Genomic DNA, 12,353 nt, shown 5'->3' on the forward strand with positions numbered 1-12,353 from the left:
ACTGAGAAGGCATTAGCAACATTCTGAAATTTAGTGCTTTATGTAAACAGTGAGACCGAGAGCAGTAGGAAAAAATCAAAACATTCAAAGGCATGCAACTGGGTAATTCAATAACCCTCACATGTAGATGCATTTCACTCAGTGGGACTTTAACTTTACGTGCTAGACTGGCTGTATGCTGTAAAGCTGTCCCCCCCTCCACCCCACCCCAACGCCATTTACATGCATAGCTGGCCTGGTAGGTGTAAAAATAGACAGGCAGTGCCTGAATTGGAAATGGTCACCGACTGCTGCCTGCAGTTGCTGGGGTTTCGGGTTCTCCGTGACACAGGACGACACGGGGAAGGGAGCCTGGTACGGGTGGCTGGGGATCAGAGCCCAGGCGAGGTCCTCCTCCTGCATCATCAGCGTCGGCTGCCCCGTGGGAGCACTGGGCACCCTCAGCGGAGCAAGGGCAATCCCACTTGTAGGAGTTGCAGAAGAACTGATATGGGCAATGCACCAATTTGCCAGTTTTGTCATTCAGATAAGGGTTTGAGAACACAAGGGAACATACCAGATTGGGATAAAACCTCTGACTATTATGGATGCAACAGCGAAGAAAGCAAAGATCCTGAAGGCCTGGTAAGTGTTGGCTGAAGAAAACAGGAATCAAACAGAAATTTTAAGATCAGGGTTGCACAGCTTAGATTTGAAAAGAATCTCTTTGGTCAGCCTGAATCTTACTTGATAGTTTGCAGTATTAAAAGATCTGCTAAATGTGTCCATATTCAAGCTTTGCTTTTGTTATTGTGACAGACTGTAATTAAAAAGCAGCTGTCACTAAGCTGTGCAGTCCAAGTATTGTCAGCTACCAAAAGATTTTGATATACAGAGAGAGATCACCATCAGTGAAAAAAGTCCTTCAAATGAATGAATGTAATAAATTATCCCAGTTTGTATGACTGCTATAAATGATCCTATGTCTATCATGCGCAGAAGAGAACTCAGGATTTTTTTAAGCTGTTTTCTGTACAGTACATTTTATTATTTTCTGTGTTTGCAGTAGAGACAGAGCTCCACAGATCTTTATGCAGATGCAGGTTACAGTGAGTGGGACCAGGCACACGCAAGGGGGTTACGCTGGTGACTGCAGGACTTGAGAGTTAGGCATGCAGTAAGTGATTATAACAGTAATGTCAGCATTTGCTCTGCAAACCACAAGAAAATTATTGAGATGAATACTTGCATAATGTCTATGGCAAATTAAGTGCCTCTTATCTGTTTTTTTTTTTTTTTTCCTTCCTCTGCTTGGGAAATTCAGTAATGAAATGTTTATTTTAATCAAATTTGGTAATGAAAGGGTGTATTGTTATAAATTCTAACAGATCATGAAGAGTAGAAAACCTTTACTGTCAATACATCCATATAGTATATTCCCCTGTATTGATCTGAAATAAAATTGCTCTCAGGTCAATATTATGCTTTGTGCTTGCATGAATTACTGCAATGCATTATAAGAAATGTAGTTGAGATGTGTTACAGTGTCTGTAAGGAAAGATGAGATGGGACTCACTTGCAGCAGCCACTCACAAGTAGTTCTGCTTCATCCTAGAAAACAGATGTGATGTTGTCTTGGTTTTCTAGTAAGAAGGTTTTTTGGCTGAGTTGTTCTGACCAGTTCTACTGCTTATTTCACTGACAACACAGTGAGACCAGTTCTTCAGAAATAAAACTTCATTTGAGCTAAAACATGAAATTAAACTGTTTCTTCAAGCTTTCAGACATTTTTTTCTCCCACCAAACAATTTTTGGTTGAATTAAAAAGTAAGCCCTAGCATTTGTGATGGGAGATGTGCAGGCAGTGGAGAGGACAATGCAAGCACAGGGCAGTGGGACGGAGGGAAGACAGGCCTACTTCCCTTGCTGGATGCGTGGATTTTTCTTGTTACTGTTTCAAACAAGCATTATAATATTTCTCTTGAGGTGAGTGGCCTGTAACTGTGTGACAATGTATGTAGGCTCTCTGTGACACAAATAATCAAACTCTTAAACAGTTCTCTCTCTCTGAATTTACAGTCTCCAAGCTGCCCTTCTGCATAAGGTCAGGCCTTTGCGGAGGCAGGAGTGAGCCAAACGTAGCAGCATGTGATCCTTGATTATATTTTTCTGTTTTCTTTTTTTTCTGGATACTTTTCAGTCAGCCTTCAGAGCTTTTCATAGCAAGTAGAGATCAGAGATGTTGATAATGTCTTTGATACATTTAATCATAAGATCTTGGCTTTATATGGCTCTGGTAGGGACTGACAGAGTTGCTTTAGAATATGTGTCTTGATTCAGATGGCACAGCGCTGGGACCACTACAGAGGAAAAATTGCTGTATTGCCCTAAGAAGGTTCACAGACTTCCATTATATTTATTCTTACGATTCCTTACAAAAAGGTTAAAAAAAATCAGAAATGTCAGTGTGGAAGGGAGAAATTGTATATTGTTTTTTCCCAAACAGGAATTTAGTATCCAGCAGAATCCCATGTTAGCTAAATATTTCCTATGCTTTTATATAGCTGTAGCCTTGCTTGCTGTCATGGTTTATAGTGCCTGAGAAAGAGTGCCACATCAAGCTCAATATAAGTCCATGAATCTTGTACCAGATAGGAGGTTCAGAATAATTCAGTTGGTGTTCAGCCAACTTGAATGGCAGAATTGCTTTGCATAATCTAAACCTGTTAAAACTAAAATACAGTCTACTACTTCAGGTCCATCTTGCTGAAGAAATCAGGAATCTGTGTGTTTGTGTATCCTGAATTGCCTGTACGATGCCAAATAAATTTCTTAACTGGGGAGTCAAATTACAATTCTCAGTTCATCATTGAAATAACAGCAGCATTTAAAAAATACCCAAACTAGTTCATATCCATATATTATAGATTTAATTAATTCTATTTTTTTAAAATGTGCTGAAACGAAGAGATCTCAGATGACAAAACACTGGGGTTTGTTGCAGTCGCTGTGCATTATTCTCCCTCTTTACTTAAATATTTGCTTATGTTTGTGTTTGCTCTTGAAAGTATGTGAGTATTTCAGACTACCTACATCAGACTGCTTTCCAGGTTTCAGGACAGGGACATACAGCATTTCTCCTGCATCATTTTGAGGATGAGTTTTCTCTCCCTGCTCAGAGTAGTGGACTTGGCAATGTGGACTTTTATGTCAGTGTATGAGAGCTGGGAAGTAAGGGGAGACAATGACGATTTGGTATCGTGACCAACATACAAACAGCAAATATCATGGTTAACGAAGAGAAGAGTTTTGCCTGCTTTAGATGTTCTTCAAGTGTAATTCCCAGTTGATTTGGAATGAATTAATGTGAAGAGAGAAAATGATATTATCTGCGCTGTGTACAATGCTATTTGCATGAATCCTAAAAAAATTTCCTACATGAAACCTCGTTTCTTTCCACAATATACCATGGTAAAAATTCTTCATTTACTACTCTGGTATCTGTTTTACCTTTCTGTACAGGCAAGGTCTTTAAGATGAGTCTTTCTGACAGAACTGGTATTGAAACTGCTGCATTTCAATAACACCCATTTTCTTTGCATCTGTTTTAGTCCATCTCAAAGGAACATGAAATAATTTTTTTCTGTTTATGGTATCAGTAAATTTGAATCTATGTGCAATTGTTTAATGGTGCATAGGTAAGGAAAGCTGTTTGATTCTTTAGCACTGCTGGTGTTAGCGCATTTCTTTTATTAGAAAATGTCCCCTTGCTGATAACAGAAGGGGTGAAAATGGATGAGAAACTGAGAGAGGTAGAATTCTCTGTAGACAGTGTCGTAAATTTCATTTGCAGGATAGATTTTTGGTAAGCCTAGTCAAAAACAAATTTCTGCTAGATATGTTTGAAATGGTATCCTAATAATTCTTTCTAGAGGTGTTCTAGCAGTATTGCCCTCTCTATTTTGGGACATCATTAGTCATGGAAACTTGCTGTGGAAACCAATTAAATGCCTGCTAAGTTCTAAAAGTTATTACTAGCATCTCAGAATCTCAATATGTGGTGTCCTAAATATTGTTCCTTCTCTTAATATTATTCAATTCCTTTAGTGGGAATCTTGGTTTCATATCGGTGTTTAAGTGACTTCAGTAAAAGAGTGTCAAGTAGGAGAGCTAACAGCGTTCCTGTGGTTCATTTGAACATATCCCGAATCCTTTTTGTTTCAGGAAATGAATAAATGATACTTTCACTCAAATTTCAGCACAGGAAATTTTCCCACTGAACAATAGGATTATCCATTTCTATTTTTAGAGTAGTTTAAAAGTTGCAGTAAAGACATGAAGATTCTTCTAGTTTTTAGGATTACTCAGAGTATGGTAAAAGTTTTCATTCTTTAAATCCAAATCCTTTGGGTTTTGATTTGTTGGGTTTGGGGTTTGGTTTTGTTGGTGTTTTTTTCCCTTTTTTTCCCCTTTTTTTCCTTTTTCCCCCCTTTTTTCCTTTTTTTTCCTATTTCTTTTTTTTTTCTTTTTCTTATTTTCTTTTCCCTTTTTGCTCTTTTTTCAAATCCAGGCTATGTCTTCCAGATGCTTTTGAGATTCAATTTTTTTGACATTCACCCTGATGAGTATAATTCAGACTTGCACACGTTGTTTCCAATCTGGGACTTAGACCAAAATGTTTGTTTTTGAGAACATAGAATCAGGGGTTACGCATGCCTGAAGTTCAGCTAGTACTGAAGTGTTCTTCTGGATTAGGACCTTATTAACAAAGTTACTTTGTATTTGAAAATCAGTATGGATTAAAATAACTTTTAGAATTTCAAATGCTCTATTTGGAAGGAACATGCAGCTGGGCAAAAGACTAATTTTATTCTTTTTCATAGAAAATTAAGCGGTTTTGCCTCAGTTCTCACAAATTCTTCATTGACATAGTAAAAGTCAGCTGGCAGTGAGTCCAGTATGTCAAATTAATGAATGTAGTGGGAGGACTCCTACAGATGTCTGTGGCAGCTAGGTCTCATAAAGGGTTTATAGAAGACATTTGCTTCTTGGTGCAAGTAAGGGTTGATTTTACATTAGTTTTGTCTTCTTTTGCTGCTGCTGCATTTGCTAATATTGGCCCAAACTCAGGAACAAAGTAAAGCGTGTATCTAAATCCAGCCTTTAGCAAAGAACTTGAGCATGTTTAATTTGAGATCAATTGGACCTAAAGATGTGGTAAAAATTGAAAAGATGCTGGTGTGTTTTGCCAAACGTAGTTCTTTGTTCTTTTGGGTAAAAGCAAGCCAGAACTGAGTAAACATTTGTACATTCCAGTGGAACGGGAAGAGTGGCGGGATGACTGGTATCCTGCAAGCTCTGGTATTTCAAGGAGGAGTTTGCAAAAAAATCAAAGGTGTCGAAATACAACAACCAGCGTAAAATGAAAGTCATCTCTTATGAATAATTGGGAGTGTTCCCATTGATATCAAAAGACAGAATAGTTGAAGCCTGGCTTTTTCATTAAGTGTCCATTAGTAAAAATTAGAAGGGTTCATAAGCATGTAATAACGTTCTGTTGTGTCTTTCTGGAGGAAACACGTAGCAGGAACTGGTATTCAGATAAAGCTTTTAGTTAGGCATAGTTTTATCCTCCTTACAATATTTAAAAACATGTTTGGGGTGTTGTAACAGCAATAAGAAACTTTCTAAATATCAAATGCAGCTCTCTGAGAACAGTCTTCATAGTAAGATATTAAACTGTTCTGACCTCCTACAAAATTCTCATATGCTAATATTGAAGAAGGAATCTTTTCATTCAGCAGTTGTTGGAATTATAATGCATTTGTATTTTATAGTGTGCATATATCATAATGTATTCCTCAACCTAGTTTTATTTTCTTAGCTTCTTTTTTGTAATGGCTCTTTCTATCTCCAGTCATACCAATGAAATTAATTTCTCAAGGATGCTCTAAGTCTTGCATATTGTTACATGCTGTACCTCCTTTGGGCTGCAGTGTCTTTGTCTAACAAGAAAGCTTTTACTAGTATGTATAATAAATGCAAACAACATTAATCTTCCCACCTGCTCTGGCCTTGTATAATCTTGGCTCCTACACATCCCTTAGCAGATCAAATGAGAGAACATAGGACATAGTGAAGGGGTCACCTCTGAATCCAGTCACCTTTATCACAGGCACCTGTGCCAGGCAATAATTTTCTTTGTTTAAATATGTGCAGCCTAGTTTTGATTTGAAGTCAAATGTTTTAATCCTGGGTCATACATATTGTATAGCACATCAGCTTTTTCTTTTCTTATAGCTATTTCACTGTCTTTCCTTTTGAAGTCTCATCTTTTACATTTCAATGCTGGTGTGGAAGAAGCTATCACACTGGTAAAAGATACGTGTGTGACAAATGAGTTGGGTAATGGTAACACCTCATCTGTGCTGCTTTTAGAGTTGCACCCAATTAAACAATGGCTGGTTTGAACAGATGGTTTCTGAAATCAGAGAATAACCAAGCCAATTGGGACAAAATTTAGTGGTTATCTCAAGGGTATGAGCAGAAATTGACTCTCTAGAAAATATGACATAATAAAAAATTAATGGAATATGTTTACATTTACATTTCCCCCTCTGCTTCTTTTAAGTACTGAATGACATCAAGAAGCCATGAAATCCTGAGTTAATAGTATGCAACTTTCCTTCTGTGGTGAGCTGAATTCTCAACTCCAGGCGTTACCTGAATATATTATTGTGATGAGCCACCAGTCAGTTAAGAGCTTTTTAATGAAGAAAAGAGTTAACAAGCCTTCATCATTTTACTATTTATAGAAGCAGCTGTTGAACAAACACTGCCGTACAACTCTGAAGTTTGTACATGGCATTAATACTGTCAGATAACCCTGAAGACTGCCATATTGACACATTCTATCTGAATGCTAATTTTATATGCAATAAAAATACAGAATTCAATTTAACACAGAAGTTTTTATAACTACTAGTGGTTTGAGTTTCTTAATTTATATGATGCCTACAAGTTAATAACAGGTTTTGCTCACCTACTGATCAGGGCCAACCTCTTCAAAAGTCACAGTTAAATAAAGTTTCTCCATAAAAGCAAAGCAGTCTGTCCCAAAGTTGGTACTTGAAAGATGAGTTTAAAAGGGTTATTAGTTTTAAGGTGCACACTTTAATACACATGAAATAAAAAACCTTAAATTAAGGTGTAAAACTACTATTTGGTTACTGTGCATCAGTTTTGAATTCTGATTTTGCTGTTATTCAATTAATAAACTGTATTTAACAGATGAAAATTGTTAGTAGGTCTTGTTGTCAGATTCTGTTCTCCCACAGAGATGTTTCTGATTATGGACAGGCTGGGGTCATTCACCTTATTCGGAGGGAAGAGGGGAAGCCAACCTGTAGGAGTAATTTTACTATGGACATGATTTCAAACAAGTATTTGGATGGTTTGGATAATGTTATTATAAGACCTGTCTTTTAGCTATTGAAAACTGAAGCTTCATACTTTCCTAGGCTTTCCTTCTTAAGCATGAAGCTGTTTTTCACCAGCAAATTCGAATAAGTGAAGAAATTCCTATGAGTTTGGTACAGCATATTACTTCATCACTACATGTCACAACTTACTTTTGCACATCTCTATAAAATGATTTTCAGAAACGGGCACATGCTTTGTGTGATAAGTAATGTGGTATGCTATGAGACAGAAAAGGCAACCAGAGCGAGAACAGAGGACCCAGAAGGGAAAGTTTCTGACTATTTCAATAAAAAACAAAGTTCCATACATGATTTAATTAGTGAAACTCTCCAAACTATATGTTTCAAATTCAGGCAAAATTCTGACGTTGCAATTAGAGAGTTAGAAGTTGAATCCATGGCCTTGCATTTATTCATTTTTAAATCAAGTATGCTCACTCTAGCCTTTCCTCTATTTTCTTATGCAACATCTGAAAACTAGGTACTTGTAAAGAACACTTTTGCATTCTGCTGGGAGTGTACTTATGTTTATAGTGTTTTTTTCACATTGTAATTTCAGAGTAATGTATTCATAGTACTCTGAAAATTCTCATTTTTGGCTGAAATTATTTTTTCCCTAGTCAAAAGTTAATAAAGTTAAAAGATAGGAGTTCAGTAACACCATATATACGCAAATCTATAGTGTATATTAGAATTGTATTGCAAACAGAGTTTAAAAAACAAGTTAAAAAAAGTAGTCATCAAAGACTTGTAGTACTCTACTAGCATATTAATAACATATTGATTAGATTGCACAGTCTGAGTGGCCACGTGTAAACAAAGTGATCCTTAATTCTTTATGACCTAAACTATTGGTGACATGTAGAGATGCCAGCTGAGACTTTGCAAATTAACATGTCATCACTGGTGTTTCCCAGATTGAAAGCCTGTCCTGTTCATGTGGTTGCTGGTAGGCTGCTTAAGGCATATTTTTCTTTTGTAGTTATTTTTTTTCTTTATTGGTAGAGTGCTTGTTTTTGAGTATGATCTGCATACGCGTTTATAACTTCTAAAAATCTCAGAGGTGTATGCACAGGAAGTGATGGCGTGATAAGTGTCATGTGGTGCAACGGACTCTTAACTTCATATTTTTGTCTTCTTTCTTAAGAAGAAAGTATGTTAAATTACAGTATGTTGACAGACTGTCTTCGCCAGTTGACAAACTAGTGAAGACCAACATGTCAGCTTATGTGTCTTTGAAATGCATCATGAAGTCAAGTAAGAAACAACATGTAAGGAAATAAAATATTTAATGAGATTACTGAATCAATTGAAAAAGCCCACAAACCACAGTTTCCTAGCATGGTATGACTACTGAAAATGGTGACTGTTGATTATTGAGGTAGTTTTGTCAAAATGGATTTGAATTCATAATGTGCTAAAGCGAGTAAATTGCTGAAACAGTCATACTGACAAAAATGCTTTTTTAAAGACCTTGAAAGAATGGAGAAAAGGAGAAATTGCTGAGGACCTACTGAAAAATTAGTGTTTACAAACCAAACCTGGAAAGAAAATACAGATATGAGTACTCCTAATTTCCAGGACTTCTAAGCTTTAAAACACAGTGCTGAGTCTTTTGGGTATTTTGTGGAAGTGCTCCTGCTATTTTTATGTGAGTTTTTATATGAAGCAGCTGAATTGCTGCTTCTATTTGTGTGTCCAAGTTTGATTTAAAGGAGAACATCATGCAAGTCTGTGAGAAACTATATTTAAATAGGAGAGGCCAGACTATGAAAAGATGGGTGCAATTATATTCACCTGAGATCAGTACATGTTACAGTAAGAAAGTTCATGAAGAACCAAAGATCATGTGGGCTAGGATTTTCAAAGGCACCTGAATGAAGCATCAAAATCTCATTGTGTTTCACTGGGATTTTAGCAGTTTTGTTTCTCTTCTATTCACAGTCAAGCACTGTTATTTCAGAGTGAGAACATACACAGCCGTAGATGCTTATGGAATAAAAATGCCTGTACAGGAAGTTAATAATGAATAATTAATTTATAATAACTCCTCATGTAGACAAGAAGTTCATATTCTGCATTGTGATTGATATTTGCCTGTATGTGATATGTCTTGAAGCGATGTGCATGGCAATGATTTAATTTTGACATAACGAAAGTAGGAATGAAGGAAATGAGAACCTATTTTGAAAGTGCTGCTTGCATATTCTTAGCCAGAAACAAATGGAATATATGAGTATGGTCTTAGCTACAGTCTGAGCTTCCAGCAATAATTGGATTTCAACATTTTTAGCCTTTCATGTTACTCTGCGTGAAAGAAAAACAAGCAATTATTGATTCATCCCTAATAAAACAGAAGTTGTAGATGTTCATTTGTTGTGTTGTTCTCAACCTTTTAAAAGTATATAAACAGATTATTGCAGTTTTGGCATGTTAAACTATTGTAGAAGTAGTAAAGCATGAAAAAAATGGAAAACCAAGGTAAAATCTGTGTCCTATTGAGGGCAAAATTGCTTTTCCCATTAATTTCGCATGCACATCATAGGAGAGGGCACGGTGCTAATACCTATCCTTCAATCTTAGAAGGGATCTCTTTCAAGTACCTGTGAAAATCTGTTCCCGTGTCAAGCCTGATCCGAATGCTCGCCTGACTGAAGCCCGTAGCTATAAAAGGGTTCTGTCAATGTGAATTCCTGTGCTACCTTCCTCTTCACCCTTCTATGTGTTTAGAAAGATGGTCTGTTTTCTTAACAGTAAAAGCTGTGGAAAATGTGCTGAAGTTTGCTGAAAGGAATTTAAAAGGAAATATTTTTGTCTTGGCATGTAGCGCAGTTGTAAGAAGAATCATTTTGATGACATCCATCTGTTGCAGATTAAAATAGGTTGAAATCAAGGATTGTCAAGTGAGTTAGTACGGCGTGATAAAGTAGGGAGACTGAAATAAATTGCTTTGTTGATCTGTATTAATAAGCTGAAAATGGGAGGTTTTTAGGATATTCTCAGTATGTGAAAGAGTGGTTTTCACCTGGTGTTTCTGGCAAGGAGGTGAAATTATATGAGAAACACGCTCAATCAGAGGTGTTTCAGTAGAATGCCAAGTACTAGTCCAATGGCTTGTACCCTCCTGTGCTTCTCTAATCACATCTCCACAAAAGAGGCTTTTACAGTTATTTAACTGCTTTTTGAAACACATTCCTACTCCATTTATTAAGTATGAAAATGGTTACTGTCTTTATGCACGTTTCCAAATGCTTATTCTGTTTAACCATTGCATGACTTTTATTTTTTTTCTTCTGGTATTAGCAGTTGCATTAGTACCCAGTTTACCCGTGTGTAGGTTCACACGTGGGTGCACATCAAAGTGTATGCTGGTTTCAAGTAGCCAATGTAATTTCATGTCATAATCGTAGATAAAGCTAAGAGCGCTGATGCATTTCACACCCCCTTGCTTAACAGCACATCCCATCACTTAGCCGAAAATTGCAATCATATGTTCATTTTTTTTGCAAACCTGTAAATGTTAATGCGGCTTTAAATGCCATCGTAGGAATGCAGACAGTTTAGGAGTGAGCAACGTTACAACATTATCCTGGATTTAGATACTCAGGCTTGAGTCCTTCATCTGCTTTGGTCTATGGTTAGCTACACTTGCAGGGCTGCCCAATGCTGTGGGATTTTTTCTTTTCCTTTAGCATGCCTCACTTCTGTGTCACAGGTGATAAAATATATCCATAGGACTTTTTTGCACTTGGATATTGGGTTTTTTTCCAGTGTTTACCTTTGTGTTAAGCCAGTGTGTGTGCACGAATGTGCGTTGGAGTAATTTAACTTTTTATACCAAGGACAAATCCAAAGCCTATGTATGTTTTCATGAGTAGCGTAGCCAATAACATGATTATTATTTTTGACAGTTTCAGGCATATATATAAAAGTCCAGAAAACTATGGCTAGTAAGTTGATGCATTTTTTGTCTTGTTGCTAGTATCAGTTACTACGATTTTTTTTAAATTGGTTCTTGCTAAATTTTGAACTTCAGCAATTATTGCAATTACTTTGCTCCTTTGACAGCTCTGCAGTTCTTTTGTGCCAGCATAGCCTTTTTAAAGTATGTGTATGTTAATTGATGCAGATATAATGCAAAGTCAGTTTTCTTCACAGTTTTATTCTCCTGCTGCGTAAAATGTGGAAACCTTTCACTGGTAACGAAGTAGTGCCCTCTTTTATGCAGAAGCTAACTAGAGATAATTTTTTCTTCTTTTTACAGTCTGACAGCAATGCAAGCTTTCTCCGAGCTGCCAGAGCTGGCAATCTGGACAAAGTAGTGGAATACCTGAAAAGTGGAATAGACATTAACACATGCAATCAGGTAAGATACTTGAAGGGCTGAAGTATACAAGAGTGAATTACAAGAAACTCCTCAAAACCCAGTTTTTTCAGGGTAGATTACTTCATATATTTGTTTTGATTCGCCTCAAGCTTAATTTTAAGTCTTGTTCTTCATTGTCTTTCTACAGGAAGTTAATAATGTCTATATAATTTTGCTGCTTTTAGAAAAGCTTTGCAGAAACCCTGTAGGTTGAGGACATTTTTCGTGTTTGGGATTTCCATCGTACCTTGAGCAAGAGTTCTTTTCTCCGACACGCTCTCATTGATATGATTGTAATAACAATAACTTAAAAAAAACCAAACAAACAACACACCAAAAAGTAACTTTACATGTCTGTATTTGTAATAAGCAGAATTTTTACTATTCTGACGGAAATTACCCTGGCCCCATTTACAGTAATTTAATACATGTTTCTCTAGAATAGAAAATAAGGAAACATTGTCTGGTTTTCAGTTTTATGCTTAGTTTTCAGGGCTTGTTATTGCTTGGATTGCTCATTAAATTAA

General features: G+C 36.5%; 1 protein-coding gene across 1 annotated transcript in view; it reads left to right on the forward strand.

Moving 5' to 3' along the window:
* Positions 1 to 276: 276 nt before the first annotated feature.
* Positions 277 to 12,353, forward strand: part of LOC104546506 (ankyrin-2-like) — a gene marked incomplete at its 3' end in the record, with an annotated part of 70,546 nt that continues 58,469 nt past the window's right edge. Inside the window, exons 1-2 of the mRNA XM_010191915.1 lie at positions 277 to 624; positions 11,725 to 11,826. Coding sequence (XP_010190217.1) covers positions 277 to 624; positions 11,725 to 11,826 — 450 coding nt within the window. The remainder of the gene's footprint in view (positions 625 to 11,724; positions 11,827 to 12,353) is intronic.

The sequence above is a fragment of the Mesitornis unicolor genome, unplaced genomic scaffold (genome assembly GCF_000695765.1).
Source record: "Mesitornis unicolor isolate BGI_N332 unplaced genomic scaffold, ASM69576v1 scaffold20439, whole genome shotgun sequence".
NCBI classification, from domain to species: Eukaryota; Metazoa; Chordata; class Aves; order Mesitornithiformes; family Mesitornithidae; genus Mesitornis; species Mesitornis unicolor.